At 47.8% G+C, this 27762-nt stretch overlaps 10 protein-coding genes across 10 annotated transcripts; 5 read left to right on the top strand and 5 right to left on the bottom strand.

Annotated features, from left to right (window-relative positions):
* Positions 1-2302: 2302 nt before the first annotated feature.
* Positions 2303-3978, top strand: EV420DRAFT_1623836 (uncharacterized protein; the record flags this gene model as incomplete). The annotated part of the gene is made up of 9 exons (XM_060475970.1): positions 2303-2428; positions 2526-2639; positions 2669-2830; positions 2897-2986; positions 3142-3244; positions 3291-3435; positions 3518-3688; positions 3714-3782; positions 3840-3978. 9 exons carry the CDS (start codon positions 2303-2305, stop codon positions 3976-3978), a joined length of 1119 nt encoding a protein of 372 aa, XP_060321691.1.
* A 247-nt stretch (positions 3979-4225) lies between these two features.
* EV420DRAFT_1597646 (uncharacterized protein) lies at positions 4226-5319 on the top strand. The gene is made up of 5 exons (XM_060474984.1): positions 4226-4458; positions 4485-4499; positions 4553-4649; positions 4695-4781; positions 4830-5319. Exons 1-5 carry the CDS (start codon positions 4384-4386, stop codon positions 5231-5233), a joined length of 678 nt encoding a protein of 225 aa, XP_060321690.1. The 5' UTR covers positions 4226-4383; the 3' UTR covers positions 5234-5319.
* Positions 5320-6941, top strand: EV420DRAFT_1597643 (uncharacterized protein). Its single transcript, XM_060474983.1, has 6 exons — positions 5320-5813; positions 5931-6208; positions 6231-6275; positions 6335-6601; positions 6636-6679; positions 6734-6941. Exons 1-6 carry the CDS (start codon positions 5428-5430, stop codon positions 6791-6793), a joined length of 1080 nt encoding a protein of 359 aa, XP_060321689.1. The 5' UTR covers positions 5320-5427; the 3' UTR covers positions 6794-6941.
* A 120-nt stretch (positions 6942-7061) lies between these two features.
* EV420DRAFT_1597641 (uncharacterized protein) lies at positions 7062-8693 on the top strand. Its single transcript, XM_060474982.1, has 3 exons — positions 7062-7280; positions 7330-7592; positions 7641-8693. The coding sequence occupies exons 1-3, from the start codon at positions 7129-7131 to the stop codon at positions 8615-8617; spliced, it is 1392 nt and encodes a 463-aa protein (XP_060321688.1). The 5' UTR covers positions 7062-7128; the 3' UTR covers positions 8618-8693.
* EV420DRAFT_1597639 (uncharacterized protein) lies at positions 8531-10427 on the bottom strand. The gene is made up of 6 exons (XM_060474981.1): positions 10150-10427; positions 9889-10095; positions 9735-9841; positions 9529-9685; positions 9090-9476; positions 8531-9043 (listed from the first exon to the last, which is right to left on the bottom strand). Exons 1-6 carry the CDS (start codon positions 10375-10377, stop codon positions 8891-8893), a joined length of 1239 nt encoding a protein of 412 aa, XP_060321687.1. The 5' UTR covers positions 10378-10427; the 3' UTR covers positions 8531-8890.
* Positions 10428-10902: 475 nt separating this feature from the next.
* On the bottom strand, positions 10903-12536 carry EV420DRAFT_420033 (uncharacterized protein). The gene is made up of 3 exons (XM_060482037.1): positions 12377-12536; positions 12065-12327; positions 10903-12007 (listed from the first exon to the last, which is right to left on the bottom strand). The coding sequence occupies exons 1-3, from the start codon at positions 12523-12525 to the stop codon at positions 11043-11045; spliced, it is 1377 nt and encodes a 458-aa protein (XP_060321686.1). The 5' UTR covers positions 12526-12536; the 3' UTR covers positions 10903-11042.
* A 129-nt stretch (positions 12537-12665) lies between these two features.
* EV420DRAFT_1683825 (uncharacterized protein) lies at positions 12666-13899 on the bottom strand (the record flags this gene model as incomplete). The annotated part of the gene is made up of 2 exons (XM_060479249.1): positions 12666-13613; positions 13668-13899. Coding segments are annotated over 2 exons (1131 nt in total), but the record flags the coding sequence as incomplete, so codon positions are not given.
* A 1299-nt stretch (positions 13900-15198) lies between these two features.
* EV420DRAFT_419993 (uncharacterized protein) lies at positions 15199-16988 on the bottom strand. Its single transcript, XM_060482036.1, has 8 exons — positions 16746-16988; positions 16654-16696; positions 16382-16596; positions 16227-16325; positions 16020-16170; positions 15845-15962; positions 15716-15790; positions 15199-15663 (listed from the first exon to the last, which is right to left on the bottom strand). The coding sequence occupies exons 1-8, from the start codon at positions 16807-16809 to the stop codon at positions 15352-15354; spliced, it is 1077 nt and encodes a 358-aa protein (XP_060321684.1). The 5' UTR covers positions 16810-16988; the 3' UTR covers positions 15199-15351.
* A 2736-nt stretch (positions 16989-19724) lies between these two features.
* Positions 19725-21673, top strand: EV420DRAFT_1488742 (uncharacterized protein; the record flags this gene model as incomplete). The annotated part of the gene is made up of 6 exons (XM_060470650.1): positions 19725-19775; positions 19937-20021; positions 20077-20771; positions 20823-21129; positions 21296-21531; positions 21572-21673. The coding sequence occupies 6 exons, from the start codon at positions 19725-19727 to the stop codon at positions 21671-21673; spliced, it is 1476 nt and encodes a 491-aa protein (XP_060321683.1).
* A 3944-nt stretch (positions 21674-25617) lies between these two features.
* On the bottom strand, positions 25618-26022 carry EV420DRAFT_1654113 (uncharacterized protein; the record flags this gene model as incomplete). Its single annotated transcript, XM_060478790.1, has 4 exons — positions 25618-25663; positions 25713-25727; positions 25783-25885; positions 25935-26022. 4 exons carry the CDS (start codon positions 26020-26022, stop codon positions 25618-25620), a joined length of 252 nt encoding a protein of 83 aa, XP_060321682.1.
* Between the last annotated feature and the right edge of the window lie 1740 nt (positions 26023-27762).

Here is a 27762-nt window from a genome sequence, read left to right as displayed (position 1 = left end):
TGCTGCCGCGACAACATTGTTGCCATATCCACCAGGAACAAGCCTGCGAAGAGGAGAGTGTTCCCACGCAAGAACCATCCGCAAGTGGACATCAATTCTCTCTTTGCAAGAGACCGCGAGTAGAATTTCCGCGTTCTTTTCTTAGCGTGGGCCGCACGAAATGTACAACGATTGCGTGCAGCCCACCCAAGCGTACGTCACATTCATTTCTTTGCCGATAACTCCTCTGCAGTTGACTCCATTATACGTCCCAAACGGGGACCAGGTCAACAGCATGCAACAGTGTTTTTCAAGATAGCCACGGAGCTCTTGGAAGAGGACGAAGAAACATCGCTGGAGGTAGCATGGGCACCCGGCCACCAGGACATACCTGGAAACGAAAAAGCGGACGCTTTGGCGAAGGAGGCATGTACAATGTTCGACATGGGACAGCGCACATATGCAAACGCAAGGAGAAGGATGCGAGAACGAGTACAGAAGAAATGGGTACAGGAGTGGGAAAGGACAAGCCCTACTGGCCGCTTTGGACTCGCAAACCGACTCAAACCACAGCTAAAACCAACCCAGAGGTTCAAGGAGACACCACGCGAGGTGTTCGGAAGGCTCGTACAGTGTAGAACAGGGCACGCCCACATGGGCGAGTTCTACGAACTGTTTAACATCCCAGAGGCGACGGACTGCGAATGCGGCGAGCGACTACAAACGCGAGATCACATCATACGATCCTGCCCACGATACAACGACCATCGACAGATCCTACGCGAAGGATCACAGAATCTAGTGATGTGCGACCTTTTGGGCACGACAGAGGGCATCGAAGCGGTCACAAGGTTCCTAGCGGAGTCTGGAGCCTTTACAAAGACCGGAACTCAAAGGCGAGAGGTGGGAATGCCGCTCTGGGAAGATGAACCAGAGCCGCATGAAGAAGAGGATGATGGATAGAACACTACATCGCAGCGCTACCGGGCCCCCCCATTGTTTCTTTTCCTTTACTTTTTCTATTTGTATTTATTCCCTATCTCTTTTCCCTAGACAATGATTTTCGCAACGAAGAATAGACACCTAAAACACACGAAGCTACATAGAATTTTACCCGAGAGTTTTACATACCATAGAGTTGACAAGTAGATTAGTATTACAACGAGAGTAGCGGTACAGTCATACATAGCAGTAGAGTACTGTACCCCCGCGTCTTCGCCCACTACGAGGCGTGTTGCGGGTCACCAATCCAGACCTTCATCATCATCATCCGCGTTCTTTTCCTGGACGCACAACATGAAATGAGTGTGAAGAAGACATTCGGAGCATGTTTGGTACTGCACATCAAATTTCAGATATCCTCGATCTTCACTGTAAGCTAGACCTCATTATTTGATAACTGGTTCTAACATGCGCATTTAGCCTTTAGGCGTACACAGTCATGAAGCGAATGCCGAGGTCTAGGTCTTCTGCGGTGCGCAACTAGTGCTTACCCTTGACCCAAGGCAGTGTTCGCGGGGAAGTTTTCTAAGCCAATCCGAACCTCGAGCCCTGCAAGGTTTACGAATTTTACTCTATGAGCTAGTGATTGGCTAACTGGGGCGCTGCGCGTCTGAGAAATGCGTGTTTGTATTACTCAATTTATGAATTCAACCTTGGTGAGTCAATGTTTGAATGGAATATAGGCGAGGACTCAGCTCACACACGTTTAGAAAAGGGGATACGCTCTTGAGAATGTCTCTTCATAGATAGTTAGCCAAGCATGGATGTTCCTTTCTGCTTCGGACTTGGTTAATGGGAGTGGCCCAATCCCCCAGCACAGGCGTCCGGACCGACTCGATGCGAGTACGGGTGACGGTTTTTCGAAGAGGAAATGATTAGCCGATGATAATACGTGCTCGGCTTTTCCTTGGTCTCCATGGCGTTCGTCCATGTGCTACGTAGTCGCCATCTGACTCCCTTCAAGACATGGTCGTTGCAGGTATGCCCTAGAACCCAGTACGGATAGCGAATAATGCTCATGTGTTCGTGTAAACAGGTTACAATGGTTTTTGGGCGTTACGCTGTTCCATTATCGAGAACGGCTCCGTGACGCGTCCTTAATGCTATGACGGGTATAGAACGGCACGGACAAGTCTCAAAAATAACGGGCTTGTATATGCGAAATACAATTTCGGTTCAAGAGTATGCAGAGGCTTTCGTACTTGCACAACGCGAACCTGAGTCGGAGAAAAGTCCTGACCGGAGTGCCTGGTGGTGGAGCAGTACAAAACCGCCTCTGCGTCGTCGTTCCGGCCCCTTTGCCCTGGTCGCATCCACCATCATGTTCTTCCGACCTCCTTTTTCTCGCAGGGACTCCATTTTACTAATGCTGGGAGCATTGTTGACACATTTCCTCAATATCATTCATCCTCACTCTTTCTCGGACACAAGTATCGATATCAACACCGTCAAGCGCGTCCACGATGTTCTCTGGAGAGAAGATGCGTCGCCTGAGTTACAGATAGTGGAACAGTGACGAGATTGCCACGGATTTGACTCCGGAGCCTTCCATACCACTGCAGACGATCCACGGCGACCTACCACACACATCCATCGTCCACCATGCTCCAGGATGGACGCTTTTCCGAAATCTGTACATGTCCAACGGCACGCTGTTCGTCTCTCTTCAAATCGCTCTTTCCCCGAGTTCCGTCTAATGATCAGCTCTGGTATTCATATGGTGAACACACCCGAAAACGCCGCGCTGAGCGAACCTACATTACAGCACATGAAATATATTACTCCTCTAGAAGCTCGAAAACGCTGGGGAGGGACTAAAAATCGCGTATGGACAGTAGAAGGAAATACGGTATGTTTCTCGAACCGTGCATACCCTTTCTCATAGCATTTCTTAGCTCCTCGTCAATGAACCAAGTCAATTTTGGGACACTTCTATCACCTAGTCGCTGAACTCTTCTTCGGGGTCCAAGCCTTTTGGCACGGAGCCTTCTCGGCAGTTTCTGCTGTTGATGCCTACTCCACAAAATTCACCCACCCTGCACCGCCAGCACTAATCGTGTGATATTCGCGCATAGTGACGGGAATGGGTGGCGCGACCACCCTGGATTTAATGCGTATTTTATGCGCGCTGCGTATCCTTCGCTTGCCATTGAAGATAAGCAAGAATGGGAAGACCGAATAGCCGCTACCTCGGGATTGTCTGTTGATCGTGCATGGCATTTTCCGCTCGTTCTCCTTAGTGATCGGAGCGCTTCCCATCGTGGTGCGCTGTGCGAAGTGAAGTCAGACTCAGCGTATTGCATCCGAAGCTTGGGAGTACATGCGTGAGCAGTCACGGCTCATGGGGATTAAGGTCGGCGGGTGGTGGGAGCCTATTCGTGCGTCCGTATTGAAGTTCTCTGGCCTGGACGTCGTCAGGAGGGACGGAGATGACCTTCCAATGCCGGACAAATTGTTATCACGTATATCAGCCGGCAGGGCACGTCGAGGAGGAGGCTTACAGACGAGGCACACGATTCGTTGGTAACGGCTCTAGAGAGCTCGTCGAGAGAAGAAAGACGAGAGGCTGGGAACTTAATGTCATGCAGGCTGAGCGTATGTCGAAGGATGCTCAGGTGCATGCTGCCCGGACGACGATATTGCTTGGAGTCCACGGAAACGGACGACTGACTCATCTACTTTTCATGCCTCCTACGAAGGTGTCACTGTAATTGAGATCTTCTACCCGGGAGGATTTGCACACGATTACCACTGGACAACCGAGCCCTTGGAATGTCACATATTGCGGTCTGGAATGATACGTTAGTGCTAATTCTGTTTCCTTCTCTTTGGATCGATGCTGATGTGACGTGTACTAGTTATTACACGCACCCGAATGAGCCTGACATCGATTACCCCGAAGGATTTCAAGGGGACTATATTCCGGTCCATGGACCAACCGTCGCACGGATAATCGAGGACCGATTGCACAAAGATTATGATAGACAAATCCTTTGACCTTCATCGAGACCTACTTATTTGTTAACTACCACATCTTGTACCAAGTCGATGTATTCTAGGATTCCATGTCATACAAGGTGGTGTGTTTTATTCGACGACTTAGTGATACTACTACTTTTTGAGTTGGTGAGCCTTGTGTATTTTGTGCTGCTCCTATGCTCTCAACAATTCTCTAGTTCTCAAATCCAGGTACCATAGTATGAGAAACTTCACACTGGCAGTTGTTTTACGTTAAGCGCCTCAATTCCTAGAAGGTTAGGATAAATATTACCTGGCGCTTATGTGTGGGAAACCTGGCGGGCTTCTCTCACGACTGCCTTGCCATCACCTTGCCATCAGACCAGCATTAGGTAGCGTCTCAACCTCACGGATGGCTCCTGTCTAAACTGACTGTTGGACTGTATGCAGCTTTCTTTCGCAACTATGCAAAATACTTGTCTCGTCTGCGACACTCCAGCTAACACCGCTGCGCCAAATGTACAAGCGTCTATTATTGCAGCAAGGCGCACATCGCCCAAGTGCGTCTCTTTCTCGTGCGTCGCCGCGAAATTCTAAGGAGAACTTCATCTAGGACTGGCCCATGCACAAAGCATATTGCAAGCGAGTCCGTGCCGCCACCAACACCTTTGACGCTATTCTCTTTGGCGTCAATGAAATTCAAACCTCGGGTCATCAAACTCCCTTGGTCATACGGTCCTGTTGATGAAGATGAGCCTGGACGCTGGCAGATGCTGGAAAGAGAGCCATGGCTCGGTGGCAAAGATTGTTGTCCCTATTTTTTCTATGTTGGGACGTTCGGGGTCAATGGACCATCGCTTGGTCGTACTCTCGCACTGTACTATGACGAGAACTTCTTGATCAACGGGTCCCCGATCAACCGCTGCATTCAGAGTGTCACCAAGGCAAAGCCCCGCACCCTTGGGCAGGAAACGTTCTAGCCCTTAGGTCGGAGGGATTGCGCTCGCTGGATTGGTACAACGACGCAATTATAGAGGAGGACTTGGCGCCGTTGGTTCGGTTTTTCGAGGATTATGGGAAAGAGGATAATCCGAGTGTCCGCGTCAACAACGCGGTCGGCTCAAAGAAAAGGGAAAATGCTCAAGTTGCTACTGATATTGATACCGCCAGTGCGAGCGTGACAACCGAACCTAGCACAGCTGATCTCAAGCCTTTTGCCTTCGTCTTATTTGTTTTCCTATTTTTTATGGACCATGCTCGTTTAAATGGCTCAATAATACTTAGAAAATATTAACCGACAGAGGGCTTTTGGGACAAGCATCTATTTTGTGTCTGATATATGGCATGAATGAAGGAAATTGAAAAAAGTGATAGACGAGGATGCCCGGAAGCAGACGACATCGTGAATATACTTAAGCGCCAAGGAACGTGTTATCGATTAAAGCATATAGACGACCCTTGAGATCATCGATTTCCCCAACACCCACCATGATAGAAGACATAGACGAAGCAACATCTGCGCTCATCGCTCAGCTCACTCTCCAAGATATTACAGAGATATCGGGTGCTCGCAAGGGAAAGGGGCGAAGCGATGTAGCAAAGAGCGATGAAGAGTATGCCCTCGATCTTCAGGCAGACTATTGGCGCATGGAGCTGGATCTCCAGCTAGCCCAGAGCCTGAGCCGAGCCTTAGAGACAGATGCCAACTGGCTGGCGGTGGAACAGGCGGCCGAGGACGATCACAGATACGCGCTCGCACTATCGAACGGTGCTGAGCTCCCCGCTCAGTCTGCGAATCAAAGCCTCTTGGAGAATCCCGCCTTCGTGAGAACACTCTTCACGCATCATCCCCCAACATGGCAACCAATGCTAATGTTACCAACGAGAGAGATCTAATTACGACGGGCACCTCGACGCCTCTCTCGACCAGACCGCCTTCACCATCTACCTCGTCCCAATGCGTTATATGCGGAGATCGTCTCAGGGCACAGCGTAGCTTCCGTGCTCCGTGTGAAGATCAGTACTGCCATGGCTGCCTCCGAGATCTCGTCCAGGCTAGTATCAACGACGAATCACTGTACCCTGTCCGATGCTGCGGCCGACCTCTTGTCGAGAGAGATTTCTTACCACTCCTTCCCTTTTCCCTTACGAACACGTTTTCAAATCAAGTCCAGAGAGCTAGGAACGCCAGCCATGAGCCGCGTTTACTGTCAGAACCCTATCTGCTCGGCTTTCCTTGGTTCGTCAGAGGGAAGGAGACGCGGACATGGTATGTACGGCATGCGGGACAGCTGTCTGCCCTTTATGCAAACAGAATGCACATCGAGGGGAGAACTGTGTCGAAAACGCTGCGATTCAAGACTTGCATGCGCTAGCCCGAGACCAGCGATGGCAGACCTGTCCCAGGACTGTCATTCAATTATTGAGCTCAATCATGGTTGCTATCATATGACGTGCAGGTGCCTCACGCAGTTCTGCTATGTTTGTGCGGTACCGTGGAAGAATTGCCACTGCCCGCAGTGGGATGAAGATCGATTGTATATCACTGCTCAGCGAAGGGTGGAAGAGGAGATGGGTCCTCGCGCCACAGCAGCCGCACCAGATATTTTCCAGAGAGAGGTGGCAGCGAGAGCAGAGCAGCTGAGATCCAACCACGACCTGCGTCCGACACAGCTGGAGAAGAAGAAATGGGGGAGCGAGATGCGAAGAATGCAGTTGGTATTTGCGGGAGTATCTTCTTGTAAGTTATCGCCATTTAGCAGGTCCTATTGCGAGCATCCTAACACTGTACCAGGTCTGTACCCACTGTGGATTAGCGGCATGTGTTCGCTGCTGTCGGAATCGGCTGCTGTGATGGTCTTGATAGCCGAAGAACATTGAAGTTTGAACTCGTTTGTGTCTGGTAGAATATTCCGTGGCGCTTGGCCTAAATGAACAGTAATTTTGAATGACTGGTTGTGTACTGTGACTCAATCTGGAAAAAATAAATTAGAGAAACGGAGAAAAGAAAAAAACCGGGTAGGGTGAGCCGAGCATGCCGAAGCGCCATGTGTTCTGACGGCAGTGACAAACACAGAAAGAATTAATGACTTCCCAAGTTCTATTTCCCACGCCGTTTAGGAGTCAGTCTGAGTTACGTCGACGGCACCGAATCAGTCTGACTACTTTTATACAACTCTTCCACGAACCATGAGCACCAAACTTCAGAATCCCGCAATTGAAACAGTGAAGAATGTCCTAACCGAAAGGAGGACTTTCAGTCATGGCCAACTCGAGGTGTCCTCCGACAAGCTCCTACTCTTCTATTCCAAGCAACAAGAGGGAAAGGAAGGGGTAGCACAGTTAGTATATGATCCCACGCCACTGATTTCCTCTAAATTACTCTTCCAGCCTCTTGAATCCTGCTGACGCCTCTGAGGAATCCCTTCGCGACCTTTGTGACGCCGCTGATGCTGCAGGATTCGGTCTGGGTAATCAGAATACATTTGATGAAACGTACCGCAAGTCCAAGAAGCTCGACATCACCCAATTCTCTTGCAACTTTGACCCTCGAGCGACCAAAATCTTCGACCAAGTACAGGCTGATCTCATTGAAGGCCAGGACGAAATCCAGAAGGTCCTGCGCCCTGAACTGTATAAGCTAAACGTCTATGGTAGGAAGGTCCTGTGGTGAGATAGCAGACACTAATCATTCTTTTCAGGCGAAGGAGACTTCTTCAAGGCCCATAAAGACACTCCTCGTGCTGAAAACATGATGGGATCTCTAGTCGTCATTTTTCCTACGGTCCACAAAGGTGGATCCCTCGTTCTCCGCCAAGATGGCCAGGAATGGACTTTTAGTGCTGAGAAGATGCTTGCGGACAGTACGCCCGAGGCTCCGGTGATCTCATATGTCGCGTTCTACAGCGACACAGAGCACGAGGTTCTCCCCGTAACCTCGGGTGTTCGGGTAACTTTAACGTACAATTTATATCTTGAAGACAAGAAGCCGACTGCCCCTACCCTCGTTGTCGAAGCCTCTAGCAATCCTACACCAGTTGATGTTCTGAAGCCGGCGCTGCAAACCCTTCTAGCAGACAAGAATTTTCTTTCCGAGGGAGGCTTGCTGGGGTTCGGACTGCGGCATCAGTACCCCTTCGCGGTCTCTAAATATCGCAGTGGAACGAGCTCGTTCAAAATCGACGGCAACTCTGACGACGATTTCAACGATTATATTCGCGACGGCGAATTCATAGCACAAGGACGCGAAAAGTTATCGCAGTTGGCGGATAATCTTAAAGGCAGTGATGCCAGTATTCTACGAGCCTGTCACGAGCTTGGCTTGGACGCCAACATTCGTATCCTTTACCGACCTCGAGGCTGGGATGTCGTCTACATGACCGACCATATTATACCTGACCAGGAAGATGGATATTATGAGGACGACGAACTGGAGGAGATGTTGCTGAAAGAAAGCGGGACACTTGTGTCGGCATCCGACGAGTATGTGAAGAATCAACTCAAGTATAGTGGAAAAACCGTGAAGCTGCCAGAGGTTGTTTGGGTTACTCCGATTACGACATTCAATCGGACGGAAGCGAGCTACATGGTATACGGGAACGAGGCATCTGTCGGTTATCTATACGGCGATGTTTGTCTCATTGTCAAAGTTGGACAGCCCGGAAGTCGGATGGATTGACAAAGCTTAAGTAGGATGTAGTTACTTTATATGTGCATCAGAAGAGGAAGACTCACGGCTCTGCCTCGTATACAAATTCCATTATGTTAATAACATTGACATGTAATTGACGTTCAGTGAGTACATGAGTACATGAGTACATGAGTGCGTGGTGAGTTGAAATATAATCTTCCCTATATCTGATAAAGTACAGTATGAGGCGACGCTAGTCCAGAGGCATAAAACATAAGCATAAACCATAGCCATAGAGTAAAGAGACGACAGAAATACAGTTCACAGCATTCCGGTAGCCAAAACCCGGTAAAGATGGTTGGCTTCTTCGAATCGTGAGTGGCGTAAGCTAAAGTGCGCCATTTCGGCAGTATCGGCATCCAGTGCGGCGTCGACCAGCGAGAGCTTGATCAAAGATGTGTAGAATCGGCAAAGCTGTTTTGCGTTAATATCCTCATGCACAGAAGAGGAAGCGACCTACATGCTGAACACCCTTGGCGAAGCGGTCATCACTGACGAGCCCCTCTTTCTCCTGCAGCTCCGCCTGGTCGAGCCAATTGATGCACTCGTGCACAAACCTGCCAAGTGCTTCGGTGCGGACAAGGTCAGCAATGGTAATGGAACCGTTGGCGGACATGGTGGGTTCACGTAGAAGACGACCCATCAAGTCAAACGACGGAAGGGTAGGAGGGAGAGAGGACAAGATGTCAAGGAAAGGCGAAGGTAGATTACTCTCCGAAGGTCCGGTTGAAAGGAGGGCGACGAAGAGAGGGTGCGCAAGGTTAGGATTATTAGTAATAATAGGTGCAAGGTCCAGGGGAGTGATCATTTGTGAAGAAGTTAGTGCATGTATGGATGGAGTCACAGCCTGCAGCAACAGATGAGGAAAGTGACGTCTTCGGGCGAGTTGAGTGACTCACCCGTTGCTCAGACAAAGTCAAAACTCGTTCCCGGGCATCGAGCAGAAGCTTCATCGCGTGTGCTATGCCCTCATTGGCAGCATCCTCTTCGGCAGTGATCACTGTCGTATTTGTCGTAGTCGTGGTAATACGTTGTGATTTGGGGGTATAATCGTCTCTATAAAGATGATCAGAGACAAAAGAAGGATATAAAATGTCAAACGCACATTTCGGATTCGCTATTGTACATATCATCGTCGAGAAGTAAGTTAGTAGCTCTAAGTTTGGGCGGCAAAGGCGATCGCGCTAGCGTGCTTGGAGAATAAGGACCAATCTACCGCATGATCAGCACAAGCCTCGCCCTATATCACTGGAACTTACATCGTTTCCGTCACCTCTGAGAATCTTCCATAGCACCCAGACCAGTTGCTCATTGACTGAGACGTCGCCCCGGCTGGCAGCAGCGACGGCCTTCTCTCGTTCATAGACAAAAGTGACAAAGAGCACCGATTTGAACGGATTAATGGAGATAGGATGAGGCGCATATAGAGAATACAAGATGTAAGAGACCAAGATCCGCTGAGCAAGCTGAAGAGGACGTTTGTCAGAACGTATGAAGGTCACTGACGACGCCAGACGTACCTCCGACGAAGTGTTTGGGTCTAGGAGAGGTAACAACACGTCGAGAGCCAGCTGAAATCGTGAAGTTGGCTGCACAAGCTGAATGAAAGCCTGTGCCGCAGTCGAGCAGGGCAGCGAGTACGCCCTTGAGAGTAGATTGCCAACAGAAGCACGGACCGGGTCACCAGAATTTGTTTGCACCGACGATGGCAATCCCATCGTGGGCAACGAAGTCAGGACGGTGGACATCGAGGACGACGACGGCGTCGAAGACGAAGTATATCGCGGCTAGATTTCCATCGTGTGTCGGAGTTTGTCGCGGAGTATCAAATTTTGTATATACCGAAAATGCCGGAATAGACTCAATTTGAGCTACGATCGAATGTGACCTTATTTCCGAGACCAAAGCTGGCAGGATTGGACGCATTGCAGAGATCCTAAGGTGATTATTCTGTGGCATCAGCCAGGTTGGGAAATAAGCACAGTACGTCCAAAAGGTATGCTTGTGTACCGAGACATGCCGTGCCGCTTCAAGTTCAGAGCTGGAGGAATCCGAGGAAATTTGACGCAAGCCGTGAATGAACTTGATTCCTGTGAGTATCTTCTTAATTGTCTAGGCTTCAGGCTGTTGTAAAGCAACAGACGTATTAATTTATGGAGTAAACGATCACGTTAAAACGTGTGAACAAGTCAATGGTTCAGATGCTAGTACTACGACCGGTACCGAGACTATTGATGACTACATCTCTCGCTTAGGCATGAAGCCAAACCGCCGTAAAAACGAGTAAAAGGATAAATTCGTCCAGCCAACCCTGAAATATTTTGGGAATGTGGGAACTTGAAGTAAAAGGGCAAAATTACGATGTAACTAAGTAAACAACAACGTTGTGGGGACTCTCCAATGTTCGAAGGCATCAAGTCGCTCGGTTTCCGGGTTTTCCGACTTTGACGATGAGGCAAATATCGCCGTATAGGTAGCCCATAGAAGCCTCGTTCCCATACCGAATATAATTTGAATCCATACGGTTAAACGTCGTAAGTGGGGTGACCCAAACGATCTCAGGCAGTGCCTCGCTCCCCTCATGAGTGCGCGGTGGCCTGGCCCAACGCTCAGTGGTCGATATCAATGTGCCGAGCCTCTGCAACTCTGTATCAAGGTAATCGAGCTCCAATTCCCCTTGTGCGTCCAAATTTTGAATGACATGATCCAACATGTACACGGCGCCATAGCCTCGAGGACGGTAGATGATGTGCGGAGTAGGTTCCAAGGACAGGCCTTGGCAAGCACGAAAAATGCTGGCGTCACTACCTTTCAGGAAATCGACTATCTGACTGAGCTGCTCTTTCGCCCTCTTTTGAGAGTCACGAGAACCCCAATTCCTCGGATGATCAAGGTTGGGGTTTCCATAAATTTCATCGACATTCCCTTTGGAGCTTGTCGACGTGGCGAAAGGATACTGATGACGGAGACCAAATCCTAACATGCCTCCTTCGGGAAGGAAATCCGAAGCTGCCAGAAGATTTTGAAGGGCGTCTTTGACATGGTCAGTGACAGGATTTTCGGTAATCGAGAGTAAGCTTTCAGGAGCCGGAAGTTTGTCCTCGAGGTAGAGATTATAAGTCAAAGTCACTCGGACGCCCGATGTGAGTGGGAGAACTTCATGCTCGACATCGCTATAGAATGCAATGTAGGAGATAACGGGTGTCTCAGGAGTACTTTCAGCAAGCATCCGCTCTGCGCTGAACACCCATTCCTGGCCATCTTGGCGAAGGACGAGCGACCCTCCTTCGTGGGGAGTGGGGAATACAATGACAAGAGACCCCATCATATTTTCAGCACGAGGAGTATCCTTGTGGGCCTTGAAAAAGTCTCCTTTTCCTAGCGATCCAAAATGTCAGCCTGGTCTTCATTGTCTTAAACACGAAATGTTCTTACCATAAACATTCAACTTGTACAACTCGGAGCGTAAGACCTTTTGAATTTCGTCTTGGCCTTCAACTAGGTCAGCCTGCACCTGGTCGAGGATATTCGTAGCCCGAAGGTCGAAATTACTAGAAAATTGGGTAGTGTCGAGCTTTTTGGACTTGCGATACGTTTCGTCGAACGTATTTTGGGTACCCAAGCCGAATCCCGCGGCATCACAAGCATCGCAGAGGTCGCGAAGCGATGCCTCGGAAGCATCACCAAGATTCAGAAAGCTGGTGAAAAATGTTAAACGACGACAGTAGCCTAGCGATGCCCACATACTGCGCTGCTCCTGCCTTTTCTTCCTGTCGTTTGGAATAAAACAGCAACAGTTCATTAGAAGACACTCGGACTTGTCCTTGACTGAAGGTTCTTTCTTTTAGGGCGTTTTTCACTGCCTCAATGGCGGGATGTTCTGGTTTTTCAGTCATGGTCACAGTTGAAAAGCCGGGTAGCCCACGTGCCTCGCGAGGTCTGACTCCAAGTCTTTCGGAGCCGTTAACGAGGCGACTTCTAGAACAGTGCAGGAGAAATCAGCTTTTGTTAATGATCCTCCGAAGTGCATAAAATCTGCTGCGATTCCATATCATTGAGGCGTCATAGAGTCTCGCTACATACTATTATGCTACGGATACCGAACCTTGCTCTCGACTCCCGGGCTTTCCAACATTGACAATGAGACAAACATCGCCATATAGATAACCAACAGTAGCCTCGTTCCCATATGCAAGGTAGTGCGACTCGGTTTCATTCAACACCGTAATCGGAGTAACCCAGACGATCTCTGGTAGTGATTCCGCTTCCTCATCATCTCTCAGCTCATAATCAGGGTCCGATACTCGAGTTCCGTGCTCATCGAGCAACACTTCCATGTCTTCAGCTTGCTCGTTTATCTGTTCCCCAGGGATGACATGATCGGCCATCCAGACACCATTCGAGAATCGAGCTTCATGGAAAATGCGAATATTGGCGTCCAAGGAAAGATCTCGACAAGCTCGCAGGATACTAGCGTCGCTGCCTTTGAGCCTATCTGCCAATTGCCGTAGTTCGTTTCGACTTTGTTCTACCCCGCAATCCTCAGAGATCGCATACTGGTGCTGGAGACCAAACCCCAGAAGGCCTCCTTTGGGAAGGAAAGTTTCATCTTTCAATAGTTTTTGGAGAGCCGTCTTCAGAACATCAGCCGGTGTAGGATTACTAGAGGCTTCGGTAATAAGGGCGGGGGCAGTCGGCATCTTGTCCTCGAGATATAGATTGTACGTTAGAGTTACCCGAACACCCGAGGTTACAGGGAGAACCTCGTGCTCTGTGTCGCCGTAGAATGCGATGTATGAGATCACCGGGACCTCAGGCGTACTGTCCGCAAGCATCTTCTCAGCACCAAAGGTCCATTCCTGGCCATCTTGGCGGAGAACGAGGGATCCACCTTTGTGGACCGTAGGAAAGACGATGACCATAGATCCTACCATATTTTGAGCACGAGGGGTGTCCTTGTGTGCCTTGAAGAAGTCTCCTTCACCTGAAAGGGATATCTCAGTCTAGTATCTGACGTTTTAACACCGAAGGTACATACTGTAGATGTTTAATTTGTAAAGTTCAGGACGCAAGACCTTCTCGATTTCGTCGTCACCCTCAATGAGATCAGTCTGTACTTGGTCGAAGATCTTCATAGTTCGAGGATCAAAGTTACAGGCGAATCGGGAGGTGTTGAGCTCCTTGGACTTGCGGTACGTTTCGTCGAATGTATTTTGGTTACCTAGACCGAATCCTGCTGCATCTGCTGCTTCGCAGAGGTCGTGAAGAGAGTCTTCAGAAGCATTAGCAAGATTCAAAACACTGGTCAAATAGATTAGAGGGAGAGCACGAGCTTGGAATCGTATACTAGCCGTGCTGCTCCTTCCATCCCCCTTTGTTTCATGGAATAAAAGAGTAAGAGCTTGTCAGAGGGCACCTCGAGTTGGCCATGACTAAAGGTGCTTTCAGTCAGAGCGTTTCTCACTGCTTCGACTGCGGGATTCTTGTCACTCGTACACATAATTCGAAGAGCTAGATGGTTCCATGTCCCAAGTCCTTTCATCGAATGACTCGATTGCGTTCGTAAAAGACTTCTGGAGAATAGTCTGAGTGCGTTCATTGCGGTAGTGGTCAGTCTCAGAAATCCGGAAGAGTGGAGAATGCCGATAATACACAGCCATGGTGAACAACTCTCTCCGGGCCGGCAGACCGACGCTTCAACGGATATAGTTAAGGGCAGAACTTTGCACTGACACGATGGATCGTATTCCTGCAAGCGGGTTGTAGGATGACCTTAGACGATGATCGATTGATTGATGAAGGGCTTCCACTGCTTGACGGGATACAGGGCGCCTCTGCATGAAGGGGAATACTCAATCACATCCATCCACGCAGTCCACTCTTGCACACGTCGCTTTCGTACGTCTTTTCTTTCTTATTCCATTTGGACTGCGTAACCACGAGGTGGGAACAGAAAACGCGTTTATAAGTTCGGGTTTTGAGAGCCGGAGATTTTGGTAGAAACGGTGCTGACTTTGAGATTTACGCGCGAAGACGAGCTCATCGTGAGAGAGTATTCTATTTCTCTTTGTGTTTTGATAGTAAAGATTGAGCTCCAGGTCCTGCCGGAACGATACCTTCCTCTCCTCAAAACCTCTTGATATTGCGCGGAGACCACGTATCGCGTTCCGATGAGCATGGGGACTCACAAGGAGAACGATGACAAGGATAGGTGCACCAGCGGGGATAACTGTGATGTGGACGACCTGACGGACTCTCACATGGTGAACATCATGCGTATATCTATGGTCGGTTCTGACGCAAAACCACATTCTTCCAGGGTCCTGTAATCTAGGTGTCTTCGATGCTGATACTCCTGATGTGTTCAGTCTTTCTAATTTCCTGTGTTCGCTTACGTTGTTCACCTCAGGAATCATTTACGATGCATATACTTCAACTGGCATAAGCATCATTTATTCTCTTGTTGCAGAGGATGCGGATTGAATGTGTGAGTATCCCCTCTTTCATCCTCTGGCCAGCCAGGACGAATGCTACGCCTACACAAACAATGCTAACTAGCAGGCAAGCATGTTTTATTTTGTAGATCCTACGACGGTGGAATACATGATAATTACTAGCATTGTCGTGTCGTTACAATGTACACTTTTCACACTGTACTTTCTTCAAGATAATAAACACATTCCATCAATTAGGTTCCGAGGAAGTCGTACAGCATGCGTGCCCTAAACTATACCATGAGTACAGTCTCTGAGAGCATCGTCCGACTCCGTGGGACTCGGATATAATGCTTTCCTATCCACCACAGATTCGATACTAGGATCTTCTGAAGTATCCAAGGTACTCCCGAGGCCTCGATCTGAAGAAACTGTAGTTGTAAAGTCATCTAATGATCCCTGTGTTGGAGCAGGAGGCCTTCGAGTCCATGACTGGCTTTGGGTCTGAGTATTCGTCTGAGTTTGATGAAATGTTTCGATGGCGACATCAAGGGTGGACTTAATGCAAACAAGGGTAATGATAAGAGTCGGATACATAGCCTATTGGTCTCCTGTTAGTATCTCCAAAAACATTAGAATTGCAACAACCGACCGTCAGTTGGGAGATTGTGTCTATCATGACATAGATTGCATTACTTGAGGAAATAAATATGACGATGACGATGAGCTGTTGGGATTCAACGTCGTCAGACAGAAAGATGAAGAGGAGCATGAGGCATACCCATGTGCAGCAATATAAAGTGCCAGACTCAATCAGAATAGGGAGAATCGCACTTTGCTTGCGAAAGCTACCCAGGATGGAGATGCCGGTGAGATGACGGACTAGCTTGAAGTGCGACCTTCCGAATGGTTTTCATATTTAGTCGGTGAAAACTTTTGTCCAAGACAAAACTCACCATGTACGATAGGCAACAAGCGCCGTCGTCCACAGATTTGTTGAAAACGTTGAAATGATGAATGCAATGGCCCAGCTCTCAACACTGGAATCAGTGAAAGTGACACCTGCTGGTGTCATTGCAACGGTGTATACAAGCCCACTTCCTGAGCCTTGAGGTATGCTAAAAATCAGCATGAACGACGACGTCTAAATACTGAATACTTGCCTACGGTTACCAGAAGAAGAACCACTGATGAGGCGATAATCCACCGCCTACGATTCCATAAAATCCATGCTCTCCATATCACGATCCCATCGCCAAAAGCTATCTATGTTAGTTAAGTTAAGCAGAAGCTCGACAATCAACTTCTGGAAACTCACGCACATTCACAATTCCTAGTATAAGTTGCGACCACTGTATCGCAGATGAGGTATTATGGAATACGCTTGAGGCATTGGCATTGTTATGATATATCGAAAGGAATGCTGACAAGTCCTGTTTGAAATTGATGATCAAGTGGGCAGTAGCCACAATGTACATGAGGATATTAACGAGAGTCATGACAGCAATGACTCGACTCTTCTTCTTCTTGAACCTAGAAACAGAACAATGGTCAATAATGTTGCTGGTGAAATTCTGTATCCTTTCGCACAATAGAAGATATGTTGATGTCAGGAACAGGCCGGTGTAAAGTCCTGAATTATCGTGAATAATACAGCAAGTATAAGAACACCAAGGACATACCGTGCAAGAATATTTCACAGCCAAGGCCGATAAAATATGATTCAGGTATTGGGAAAGAACCCATGGTTGATGTCGACAAGAACTTGAATTCTCTCAAGCAGCTTCTTAAGTGTCTACAGTATCACGGGAATCCAGTGGATCTAATTTTCCTGTGTGGTTGATCACTCCGCAACGGGAGATCCAACCAGCAGTCGGGCAGGAGTCTTGTTCCGATCATTGGGAGGGAGCGAAACCAAGGGACCAGCGTTTCAATATGAAGCTATCGATTGCTTGTCGCACACGACGCGAGCGGCGACTGAATGCAAGCTCCATCAGCATCAGTGAAAGTGCAAAGCACTGCGATTCGCTAGTCTGTGTTGGGTTAGTCCGGCTACACTTTATTGCCGTTCATGCTTGGCTCTCGAACGAGACTACGAAAGACGCAATTTTAATTCCCTGGTTTCATGACAAGACTACTCACAGATACCTTTATTCAGAGTTCATATAAGCGTGCTGCTGTATGTTTGTATTGGGCGAGGACATTGACCGGATGTACCGGAAAACATCATAAAACCATGATTTGGCACCGGGGGTCCCCCACATACGCTGTTCATCAAGGAATCTAGCCCATAGTATCTGAAAGGAAGTTTCAGTGATCGAAGAACGAATAAAACTGGAAATCAACATTCACGATTCGTAGTTGCCAGATGGAAGACTTTGTATCCTTCCTCCTTTACGACTAATACTATTCTAAACCAGAATCAACGATCCGTATGAAGATGAGTCACTCAATACAATAGCTTTTCAACGCTCTAGTGATGGTCAGAACACATGATAGCATCACATCTTAGGCAGTACAAGCCCCACAACAGAATACTCAACGAAACACTTTGGGAGCTTTCTTGCAGTGCATTGTTCATAGGTGGAGGCGGGCGTAACGTTCGATGTGAACAAGAGTCCGTGTCCGTCTTCGTTATGCTAAGTTCTTGCGACGAGACGATATCATTCGGTACGCCAGATGGCCACGAAAGTGTTACATACCTTCGATGGTACTTCGCTGAGAGTGGTAGATAGGTTCCAGAGCAATACTTAACTCCCGGTAACTGATGATCCTAAAGGAAGGAATCAAAAACTTCAGTGATCACCGGTCAAGGGCTGAAAATAGAGCCCGCTTGTTTGAGAAAGTCCGGTCCGGAATGACTGTGTAAAACGGCGAATGCCGAATGCCGAGTCCTTCCGTTCCTTATTGGGTCCTGGCGCCGACCGGCACACCAAACGTGCTGCGAAAAGACAACTTCGAGGAAAAGGTCCAGCTGCATTTATTCTGGTGTCCTTGAAAGGTATCTTCAGAAGCGACTTTCGAACCTGAGCAAATGAAGTGCTGGGAAATATTTTCCGTTCTCCAACAAAGCACCAACACCTCGCAATGGTATTGTTCTCGACAAAAATCTAGTTTTTTTTTTGGATATAAGTCCATTTCTGATCTTTTCGAGCAGATTCTGATGTGAAAGTGAGGACTCCCCATCTGGCATCGTATCACGGATTCAACGATGAGAGGTTACCAAGATGAACATTGTGCATTCTTAAAGGAGAACGGGTTTCCAGTGAAATCAAGTGACTAGGAGATATGAAGATGCCCGTCCTTGATGAACTCTACAGTCTACCACATCGCTTACTCCGGGACTTCTCCTGGAAAGACACTTATCATACACTTTACATGCTTCGACGACGTACATCCTTATTGACAACTAACTCTTGTATTACTCTTGAGCAAGGCAATTCTGGCTTGGATCAGCTTAGATGATTACCCAGCCGGGTGATACATCAATCAGTCATGGATGAGGGTACACATACTGATCATGATTATCCTATTACACGACATGGATCGCTGTAGAGAGTGATTAGTCGATTGGGACCATCCCGATCCCGATCTCATTTCCGAATATTGCTTCCGTGGTACCTGGGCCCCTGTGACCTGTCCTGAACGGCGCCATGTCGCTGTCCGGCCCAAGCACCCCAGTCCCCTGGCCTTCCTCCAAAACCTCTTGCCAAACACCATTGTCACGCTTGCCGCCTGCCCCGCCTCCATTCCTTTATGGTCCTGCCGCCTCTGATATAACCCTCCCGATCAGATCTTCTCTTACACTTGTGTACATGACTCCACCCTTGAAGCCATATGGTACCTCCGTCTCAAGATTCTCAACTTCGAATACTCATCTCTAAGAATCGTTCATGTTAATGGATATTAAACTAGCAGGCTGAAGTTTCGCCCCTCAAGATCCTGCGATGACATTCTTCGCTAGCATCCCTACCATGATCATTAGTTAGCGGCAGCGTGCGTATATGTATCCGTATACCCTTGGGTTAACATGAGTGCGCTAACTGTCACCTTCTCCAATATATCTCAGAATTTGCCATTGATAGAGTACTTAACTTTGATTTGCGCCTTGCCGAAGGGAGCAAAGTCTTTACAGCCAACGAGGACCGGCAAAAAATCCTGTCTTTGAAACAAGCGAATTGCAATGATATGCCTCTACCTCCAGTACTAAGTATGGTATTACGGCGGATTGGTAATGTGATACTATGTAATCTAATTTTTATTACCCTATTGCTCTTGGTTCGATTCCCCATGCGCGAGTAACTTTCTCATGACATATATTTCCTTCCGATTAAGACCTCGTATTACAAACCACATTTTCTACGGTTGTCAATCCAATCGTAATGTCATCGTCCGGCTTGCTAAGGTTAAATTTTTAGGTTATCCCTTGGTTGATTACCGCATTATGCTCTGTACTTGTATATCTTCTCTTGGGGTTGTTCAACTTCGACATCCATTCTTTCAATGCCAACAAACGCCGTGTTCCGCATCACCTCGTGCCCCTCCCGTGAGCCGTCCCCAAGCCATCCCAGCATAAATATCTCCACAGTCAGTGTTCCTTCGTGTCAGTGTATCTTCATTTGTGTCGCTTTTGCTGACCACCTATTTCTCTCAAAATTACCATGCCTTCAACCATGCACGTATTTGCCATTCATGGCCAACAGCCACCTTCAGTACGTACCACCCAGTGTTCATCATGGCGCTGCAATTAATTGCGAGTCAGGCTATTTTACAGTTGCCTACATTTGAACTTGTTGTACTCATTCAAGAAGGACCAGTTTGTGGAGCCAGCTTATCGCCTAAGCTTCAACTACTGACCCTGATTCTCATTTAGTTCGACCTTTCCTTGGTCCGTACTTTAGTTGACATGTATGATGCCGATGATACTCCTGCTGAGAGGATGCAGAGTCATCTGGAAGGTACGATTTCCACAATATCCAGACCCTCATCATTCATTTCATTTCATTTTCCCAGGAAACCATATTTACTACCGGTTTCAGGAGGCTGTCACCGAAATTGCCTCCCTCTATAACAGTACTCTCTATGCACAGCTCCTCCGGTTGCCCACCATCAGTCCACAGACCCATACTCCGCTTCCTGATCTTCCGTCAACCTCTTTGGCTTCACCGTCAGGCTATCAGTCACTCCCGCTAGAATTAATAAATCGCATAACCGATTTCTCTGATCAATCCACCCTGATATCTCTTCGCCTCTTGGACAAAGCATCACATGCTGTAGCCAGTCAATATAGCCATACGCACCTCAAACTGAGTCTTCCCTCCCACTGGCGCACCATGTATACGCCAGCCACAATTGAACGTATCTGCCATGGCGAGGAAATGGGCATAGCAACCTTCTCCCGTATCTGGAATGTCGGTAACCGGGCAGTCTCTCTGAATCTCACCAACTGGTCCGTGGCCAATGTCGCTTTCTTCTTCTCCCTTTTTCCCCACCTCAAGTCCCTCACAATTCAAGGCCACAACTGCCAGATTGCCAACAACCCGATCATCCCGTTCCCGTTTCTGTGTCCACCTCACATCCAGCATTTGAAGGTGCACAACGTAACCTTCCTAACCACGGGCAATGAATCACATAGCGTCGAGGCTATGTTATCCCCTGGCACCCGCCTTAGATCTCTGGAAATATCAGGATTGATTAATGGCAATATCGTAAGTAATAATTCCTTCAAACACTCTCTTATCTAATCTTTCTTTATTCAGCCCACCTTTCCGAGAAGGTCTTTGTCACATAGGGAGGAATGGTGTGCACGATGGGGAATCTCTACTTACCTTGCTCCAGAGATCTCTTGTCCTCCACCTACCACTCTTCGCTCGATCACGACTCGTTCTCCTGGTTTCCATGTCCTTCTGCCACAACTGGGCGTGCCGACTCCCATGCGAACCTTTCAAGAAGCCGTTTCCCTCGATAGTTTCAAACATATGATTTCTCAGCTTTTTTCCCTCCCAGATGCTGAGGACGCCTTTGTCCCATATCTCAAGCTCACAGAAACTTATCCTCATCTTCTTTGTGCGCCTCGCCTCACCCGACTTGACATTGGTTTAACCAATGACCTTCTTCATTTGGGCCCTCTCATCTTTCGTGAAGTTGGCACCACCCTCCGTTTTCTCCGACTACAACTACATAAGTTTATCACACCTTGCTTTGAAAATCATTCTAATGGGGTCTCCCATAGCATATACTTGCCCTGAGGGTTGGTACCCCATTAGCGGTTACATGTCCCTCAGGGACTTGCAAGTTCTCAACTCTCTTGCAATTGTGGGTTCCATGGGAAACATCTCTTACGCCCTTCGCACGACGCAATCCTGGTGGAGTCCCTATAAGTTCTACCCTACTTCTACCTTCCAGCTCATCATCAACATACCATCCTGGGAGACGCGCTTGTTGCAAACCCGCCTTTTACCTGTGAATGTGCGTACCGCCCTCCAGGGTAGGACATACAATCCTCAAGGTTTCTTTCATGGGTATTGTGGCAATGTTGCGATTTGTCTCAACGGAACACGACTGGCTGGAGTTAGGCCTCAAGATCAAGCCCATGGGGACCACGTTGTAGCAGTACTTAAGGCCGACCCTAATCTTTCTGCTGCCAGCTTTACATGCATAGTATCATCTTTGAACTGAAAAGACGCTTGATTCAATTCAATCATACTTTTTTTAAAAATTTTTGTTTCTCATTCTCCTTCGATAACTCTGCCCGGATATACTATATTATGTATCGCTTCGAGCAGACTAGCTTCATTATGAAACAGTAAATATCATACCCAATTTGTTCTGCTCACGCCCTGACCAGTTAAATGACAGACATTTCAGACACAAGGTTTTGTATCACGATGTGTCATGTTACGCTACTCAACTATGGGTGCACCGAAGGATGCCAACTTGAAGGATGCAACTATGTAGCTCTAATTACATTACAGCTACAGCCGCTGATGACTTCGATTCCTTTTCATCAGCGACGCCAACTTTCTCAAGATTTGCGCTCCACGCCAGAACCTTTGAATGTGCGGTTACCTGCCTGTCATTGAGCATTATACAATAGTCAGAATAGAAAATCGGCACCTTTTCTGCCCGAAAATTCAAAACCTGGAGACCCTCAACCAAAGATGCACGAGAAAGAGCTACATAAGATTGTCCATGCTCAAACACACCTGCGAGATCAATCTTGACAAAATCGAGTGTCTGTCCCTGGCTTTTGTGAATTGACATCACCCATGCCAGCACCAGAGGCCTTTGCCGACGTAGCATTCAGTAACGGGTAGAAGAAAAATTATAGCATCCACTCACAGTTCAGAGCGATGGGCTAAGAGCTTCCCCTCTGGGTCCTCGATACGAAACTCTTCATGGCAGATGAGTACTGCTTCTACCACCACCTCTCCCTTCAGCCGAGGTAAGCTGTACTCAAACAGTACCAAAGGGTACTGCTCGCTATCCTTGGCTTTTCCGACATGCTGAGTATCCGGTCGTAATATAGCATGATAGCTTTCATCGAGAGAAACGTGTCTCATAACCGTGGACCCCAAACTGGCGTCATCAACCAATGAGATTTCCCATGGGTGGTAGAAGCCGATAACCTTTCCAATGAGACCATTGACCAAAGCCTCGTCGACGTTCTTAATCAACATCACCTGCGCACCTAGCTTCAGCTCCAACAATGATTCGACCAGCAGCGTATCCAATAAAGATGGTCAGATCCCTGAATCTGTGGCGATGTATGAGATCAGCAACGACTTCAGACCCTTTAAGTGCTTCTTATTGGCCTCCTTGGCTGAACCCCGATGAGGGAATAGCTCAGTTGGTATGATGCTATTCCGAACTTTACCTACGCTTCCTGGCAGCGTCTTTGGAGTCAAAGGGCGCCTGAGGGAAGAAAAGAGTGCGATTGCCATGGGACTTGGGGATCCGATTCTGAGAGAATTCAAAGCATCCACCATGTCTACAAGAATCATAAGGAACTGGACAGTAAGGGAACAATCTTCACGTACCGCTATCTCTTTGTCGGAAAACCTGCTGAAGTTCCAATGAATAGTGGAGGCTTTCTTTCCAGGCAGGCGACTCAAAAGCAAACGACGGCTCGTGGCTGCCTTTGGTGACTGGAGGTAGCTGGAAGAAATCCCCACATACAACGAGCTACACTTTGTATCAGACAGACAAAGGGTTCTAAGATAAGTCGACAAGACAAACCTGAAGAGCTCCAAAAGGAGTGTTGGCTGCTTTGCGTAACTCTTTGGCAATCTCAGACAAACGACCAAACAGGACAGAATCTACCATTGAAACTAGGAGGCATATAACAACGGTATATGACAGTCAATCTAAGCACCTCTTACCCTCGTCGATAATCAAGACCCGTGCCGATCGCCATCTTTGTGCAGCCTGCTTGTTGATGCGGATTGACTTGATTATACTTCGAAGATCCTCCTTGGTAGGCGCTATCCCACCCCAGGAATGTAGGGTGAAACCTGAGAGGCGTCATTCTCCATGAATTTCATGCCGCGAGGGAAACCCACCACCAATATTGGATGCAGCCATTCCCATACTTGCTGTGATACCCACAGCCAAAGGCTCTTTGGAATACTTCCGTTGAAGAGATGCAATAATGCCCTTCAACAGCAGAGACTTCCCAGTCCCTGTCTTGTGGTCAGTTTGTCATCGCAACCAGACAATCAAGCTCTCACCGGCAGCCCCTGTAAAGAAAACATTCTTCCCTTCATGAACGACCAGATTATGTATACTGGTCTGCTCTGGACTGAGCGTAAACCGAGACACAGTCATGGGTTGACCAGAACCTCCGCTAGCGGCTGTCAGTTCAACCATGGTGGGGAAGAAGTCGTTCAAAGTCGACTTGGGTTTCTTGACCGTTTGGTCCTTTTTTCCCGAGGCCTTGGGTTTGGGTTTGGAAGATTTCAGCATGGAAAGGTGTGGAACAGAAGAAGAGACAGAGAAAACCAAGCAACCTTTACTATGTGCTCATGCATGGGGAACAGGACTAGCGGAAATTACACATGTCATTGGAGATACATGAATGCTATCACAAGATAATAGAATCAACGCACAAGAGGGGTATAGACGGGTATAGACGAAACCTTGCCCCTTGCGCCCCACCACTTGCTTGTGGCTACATCTTCCTGCACGGCGTCGGTGAGGGATCGGTTCTGCATCCACATCGAAAACCTGGTGCCTCGTACCCAGATAGATACATTCCTCCTCATCCTTCCATCTAACATGTCTTGGGCCTGCATGTTGGGCAGCGATCGGCTCCTCATTGATATTGAAAATCCGGTGTCTTCTGCCAAGGTAGATACAACTGTCGTTGTCCACGACGTCCACGACATCCTGACTATTGAAGCCCGGATGAGACGTAAATGGTCTGGTCATTCCCATGTGTACGATATCGCAGGAAGAAGCTTCCTTTTCCAGTTTTCCACCACGGCAGTCGAACCATGATTCGAGAACCTACCAAATCTATGACAGGGTGACATGCAACAAAAATGACAAACTTACGGTGTGCAAATCTGAACCAGAATCTTTCCCTAGCAACCGAAGAATATCTGCTGCATCAAACTGCTCATGCAGCACTGCCAAAAAATGAGGCCACCATCCCAACAATTCGTTCCGCTTGATGGCATCCAGATAATCTGGGATCACATCAGCTAGGAAAGCCAGTAGCGATATATGGGAGCTCCTGGTGTCAAGCTTAAAATATCGGTCAGTATGGTTCCTCCATAAGTACCCTATAGAGCAGCTTACCTGTGCCATGTTTTTCATGGAAGGACAGTTACCGACTCGACCACAACAAAACACAACAACTGGGTCACATGTGGGAGAGTCACATGCAGCAGAACACGTAATCTTCAGACTCAGAATCACCAAGCGTTACCTATAGTTCAGTTCGAAGCAAGGGAACCACCTGAACAGGGGAACAAAAAAACTAGGAAAGAAGAAGAGGATCTTCAAGTGGTGTGCGGAGAAAGGAAAAGTGTTAGTACGACACATCAATCTAAAATTTTTCAAAATATATTTGCAGCGTAAGGCAGAGATAACCACAAAAGAAGCTGAAGCGGCCAACAACGAAAGAAATGTGTCAAGTCCGATGAGCCGAAGTTCCAAACACAACAACGCCTCAGTGATACCTGCCAGATGTTCCCCCCAAAAAAATGGGGACCCAAAGCAAGCTGCATCATGGCAAACTAATGTCACCTCAAGGTTTACCGGTTGGAACCCAGCCTAATAAAAAATTTCAATTGACTAACTGCACGAGCAGAAAGCGTCTTACCAATGCATTTACGCTCACCACAAAGACAAGGCACCAGTCCAGCGCATTGTCTTAATTTCCGTTTTTGAGCCTTGGTTAACTTCTTGTCATCAGCGGATGTTACAGGTGGAGATAATGTCATCATACCGTTAGGACATCTCCACAGTATGAGATTGTCAACTCAGAGCCCGGCGTCACTTCCTTTATGGTAAATACCGCTGCCAAAGAATTGTCCGCAATGCCATCACTCAGAACGCAAGGGAAAAAGGTGCAATTGGGATCACAGGAATGATTCTAAAATGAAAGTCAGAGTTTGTCAAAGACTTAGAATATCATCACAAACAATGAAACGAGTGAACTGCCATGTCCTGTCAGCAACCAGTAATTGCACATTCCACAGATATCGAACTCACATTCCCGATCCTGGTGCTGTCGACACAATACTGAATGCCAGAATACCTGTTGCAATGGAAATCGAGGTCGACGATGTAGCCATGCCGGAAATTTTTGTACATGCTAGGATGAACATAAGCTGAAGAACATCCACAAGCTAATATTAACGTACGTGGTGCGTCCTTTACAGTCACTGTCGGTAATGACCTCTCCGGTGAAGATTCCAACAAATGTTCCCACTGGAAGTCTATAATGTCCATCGTAAAAAGCTGCTATGATCACAGAGTAAGGGACTGAAGTCTGACAGAAAAGAAGAGGCAGAGTTACCCCATCCTTTACTGGCAGTGACTGATAGGCGGATAGGTACATGTCGCCCACGCAGTATCACCTTAATAGCACGTCAATATTTCAATCGTACCGACCCATATAAACCCACGAACTGACCTTGTTTTGACAATGAGAGGCGCACTTGCATAGATGATTGCACCCCACTATCGGCACACCTGTATATTCAATCAATCTCGCTCCCCCTTCAGAGACGACCATTGAAGAGGCTGGCTGTGGGCACCTGTGGAATAGTGAGCGGGCTAAAAGGCAAACCTCAAAAACCCACACACACACTCACACAACTACACAAACTACAATCACCCTCGTAAGTTCTAGGGGGAGCGATTATTTCTAATGCGATCCAACTATACTTCAATATCTCGAAGAGTTTCTCTTATTCTCAGCGCTCTTAGCGAAGCTAAGCTTTCTCTAATGACTTCCTAAGTCTAGGAACTTTTTACAGGAAGGTCGTTCACTGGCGCGACGCAACCTTCAAGGCAGATTTGAGTTATAATACACAAGGGACACTGATCCCAACAGAAACAGAGGCAATACATGCCGAAACTTTAGTGAGCTCGCTAAAAGAACACCACAGGCAAGCACTGACTTAGCCCGCTCGCTACACAACTGTATGTAGGGGTTCTCCAACTAACTCCAGCAGGTTATCTCGACTCAAGAACACTTCAGAAGCACTCGGAAAACAGATTCAGAAATGGAACTTCGAACAGAACTGACACGGAACAGACTGAAACAGAACAGAACAGAACAGAACAGATCTCAGATTTCCACTTCAACACATTCTCCGAACAGACTTATCACACTTAACAGAACCGAAACAACGTCACTGATTCGTATTCACTCTGACTAAGTTCTCAAAAGTCTTATCAAAAGGGTATCTCGTATTTCTCTGAGTGAGCTCGCTAATTCTATGCACAGCTCGAAGTCACAAACTGATCCTTTGTTACAGTACCGCCTTCAATGCGTGCACGGGAACTCGGGGGCTCAAAACTTGGCCTCTACCTACTGTAACCAGTCTACTTATACTACAGGGGAATTAGAATTACAAACGTTGCGCAGTACCCAGACTCCTACATGCATAGCACGTTGCCACCGCTGCCTTACTGAGCATCCAAGTCGGACTTCCCAGGTTTAGTCTCATTTCTATAGTGAGCTCGCTAAACGCGTGCCAAGAGGTGCTCTCCCGACACCCGCGGGCTCGTTCTCTAGCGACCGACAGGTCTAGGCGCACGGAACTATCAGTTCTGGCGTATGTCGTTCAGGACTTCTTTCTTGGATTCACAGAGGCTTCTCATAGACACGGCAACAAGTGAGTCTTCGAACAATGGGACTCAGAACAATGGAACGCGGGCTCGTGGACTTTGGCCGAAGCCCATTGCCCAAGCTCATGCCGGTGATATCTGTCAGCTCGCTTAAGGATTTCCCCGGATTTTCAGGTACAGCACATCACAGTTAGCGAGCGCGCTAAGTGTTCTCAGTGTCAGTGCAATCTTCAAGGTTTTATCTAGCTCCCGCGAGTGTGCTTGTAAGTTAGAGCCTAAGGCATTGGGTATAGGGTTTGGCCTTCTCATCACGCATGCCCGTCAGGTACAGTGCTGTGACTAAGTCCTGTTTAGAATCCTGTTGCTTCTTATGCCATAAGTTATATTCCATAT

This window comes from Desarmillaria tabescens, assembly GCF_030435595.1.
Source record: "Desarmillaria tabescens strain CCBAS 213 chromosome Unknown EV420scaffold_194, whole genome shotgun sequence".
NCBI classification, from domain to species: Eukaryota; Fungi; Basidiomycota; class Agaricomycetes; order Agaricales; family Physalacriaceae; genus Desarmillaria; species Desarmillaria tabescens.
The sequence above is the reverse complement of the archived record's forward strand: the minus strand, read 5'-3'. Positions and strand labels throughout refer to the sequence as shown.

Coding starts and splice junctions, on each gene's coding strand:
- EV420DRAFT_1597646 (XM_060474984.1), top strand. CDS start 4,384: ATGCAGCTTTCTTTCGCAACTATGCAAAATACTTGTCTCGTCTGCGAC. Junction 4,650..4,694: donor CAATGAAATTCAAACCTCGG/GTCATCAAACTC, acceptor GATGAAGATGAG/CCTGGACGCTGGCAGATGCT. Junction 4,782..4,829: donor TCTATGTTGGGACGTTCGGG/GTCAATGGACCA, acceptor TACTATGACGAG/AACTTCTTGATCAACGGGTC.
- EV420DRAFT_1597643 (XM_060474983.1), top strand. CDS start 5,428: ATGATAGAAGACATAGACGAAGCAACATCTGCGCTCATCGCTCAGCTC. Junction 5,814..5,930: donor ACATGGCAACCAATGCTAAT/GTTACCAACGAG, acceptor CTCAGGGCACAG/CGTAGCTTCCGTGCTCCGTG. Junction 6,602..6,635: donor GAGATCCAACCACGACCTGC/GTCCGACACAGC, acceptor GAAATGGGGGAG/CGAGATGCGAAGAATGCAGT.
- EV420DRAFT_1597641 (XM_060474982.1), top strand. CDS start 7,129: ATGAGCACCAAACTTCAGAATCCCGCAATTGAAACAGTGAAGAATGTC. Junction 7,281..7,329: donor GGAAAGGAAGGGGTAGCACA/GTTAGTATATGA, acceptor TTACTCTTCCAG/CCTCTTGAATCCTGCTGACG. Junction 7,593..7,640: donor GTATAAGCTAAACGTCTATG/GTAGGAAGGTCC, acceptor CATTCTTTTCAG/GCGAAGGAGACTTCTTCAAG.
- EV420DRAFT_1597639 (XM_060474981.1), bottom strand. CDS start 10,377: ATGTCCACCGTCCTGACTTCGTTGCCCACGATGGGATTGCCATCGTCG. Junction 9,842..9,888: donor TCAGAGGTGACGGAAACGAT/GTAAGTTCCAGT, acceptor ATCATGCGGTAG/ATTGGTCCTTATTCTCCAAG. Junction 9,044..9,089: donor TCGCCAAGGGTGTTCAGCAT/GTAGGTCGCTTC, acceptor AACGCAAAACAG/CTTTGCCGATTCTACACATC.
- EV420DRAFT_420033 (XM_060482037.1), bottom strand. CDS start 12,525: ATGACTGAAAAACCAGAACATCCCGCCATTGAGGCAGTGAAAAACGCC. Junction 12,328..12,376: donor GAAAAGGCAGGAGCAGCGCA/GTATGTGGGCAT, acceptor ATTTTTCACCAG/CTTTCTGAATCTTGGTGATG. Junction 12,008..12,064: donor GTACAAGTTGAATGTTTATG/GTAAGAACATTT, acceptor TTGGATCGCTAG/GAAAAGGAGACTTTTTCAAG.
- EV420DRAFT_419993 (XM_060482036.1), bottom strand. CDS start 16,809: ATGGGTTCTTTCCCAATACCTGAATCATATTTTATCGGCCTTGGCTGT. Junction 16,326..16,381: donor ACTAGGAATTGTGAATGTGC/GTGAGTTTCCAG, acceptor TAACATAGATAG/CTTTTGGCGATGGGATCGTG. Junction 15,791..15,844: donor CTTTATATTGCTGCACATGG/GTATGCCTCATG, acceptor GAATCCCAACAG/CTCATCGTCATCGTCATATT.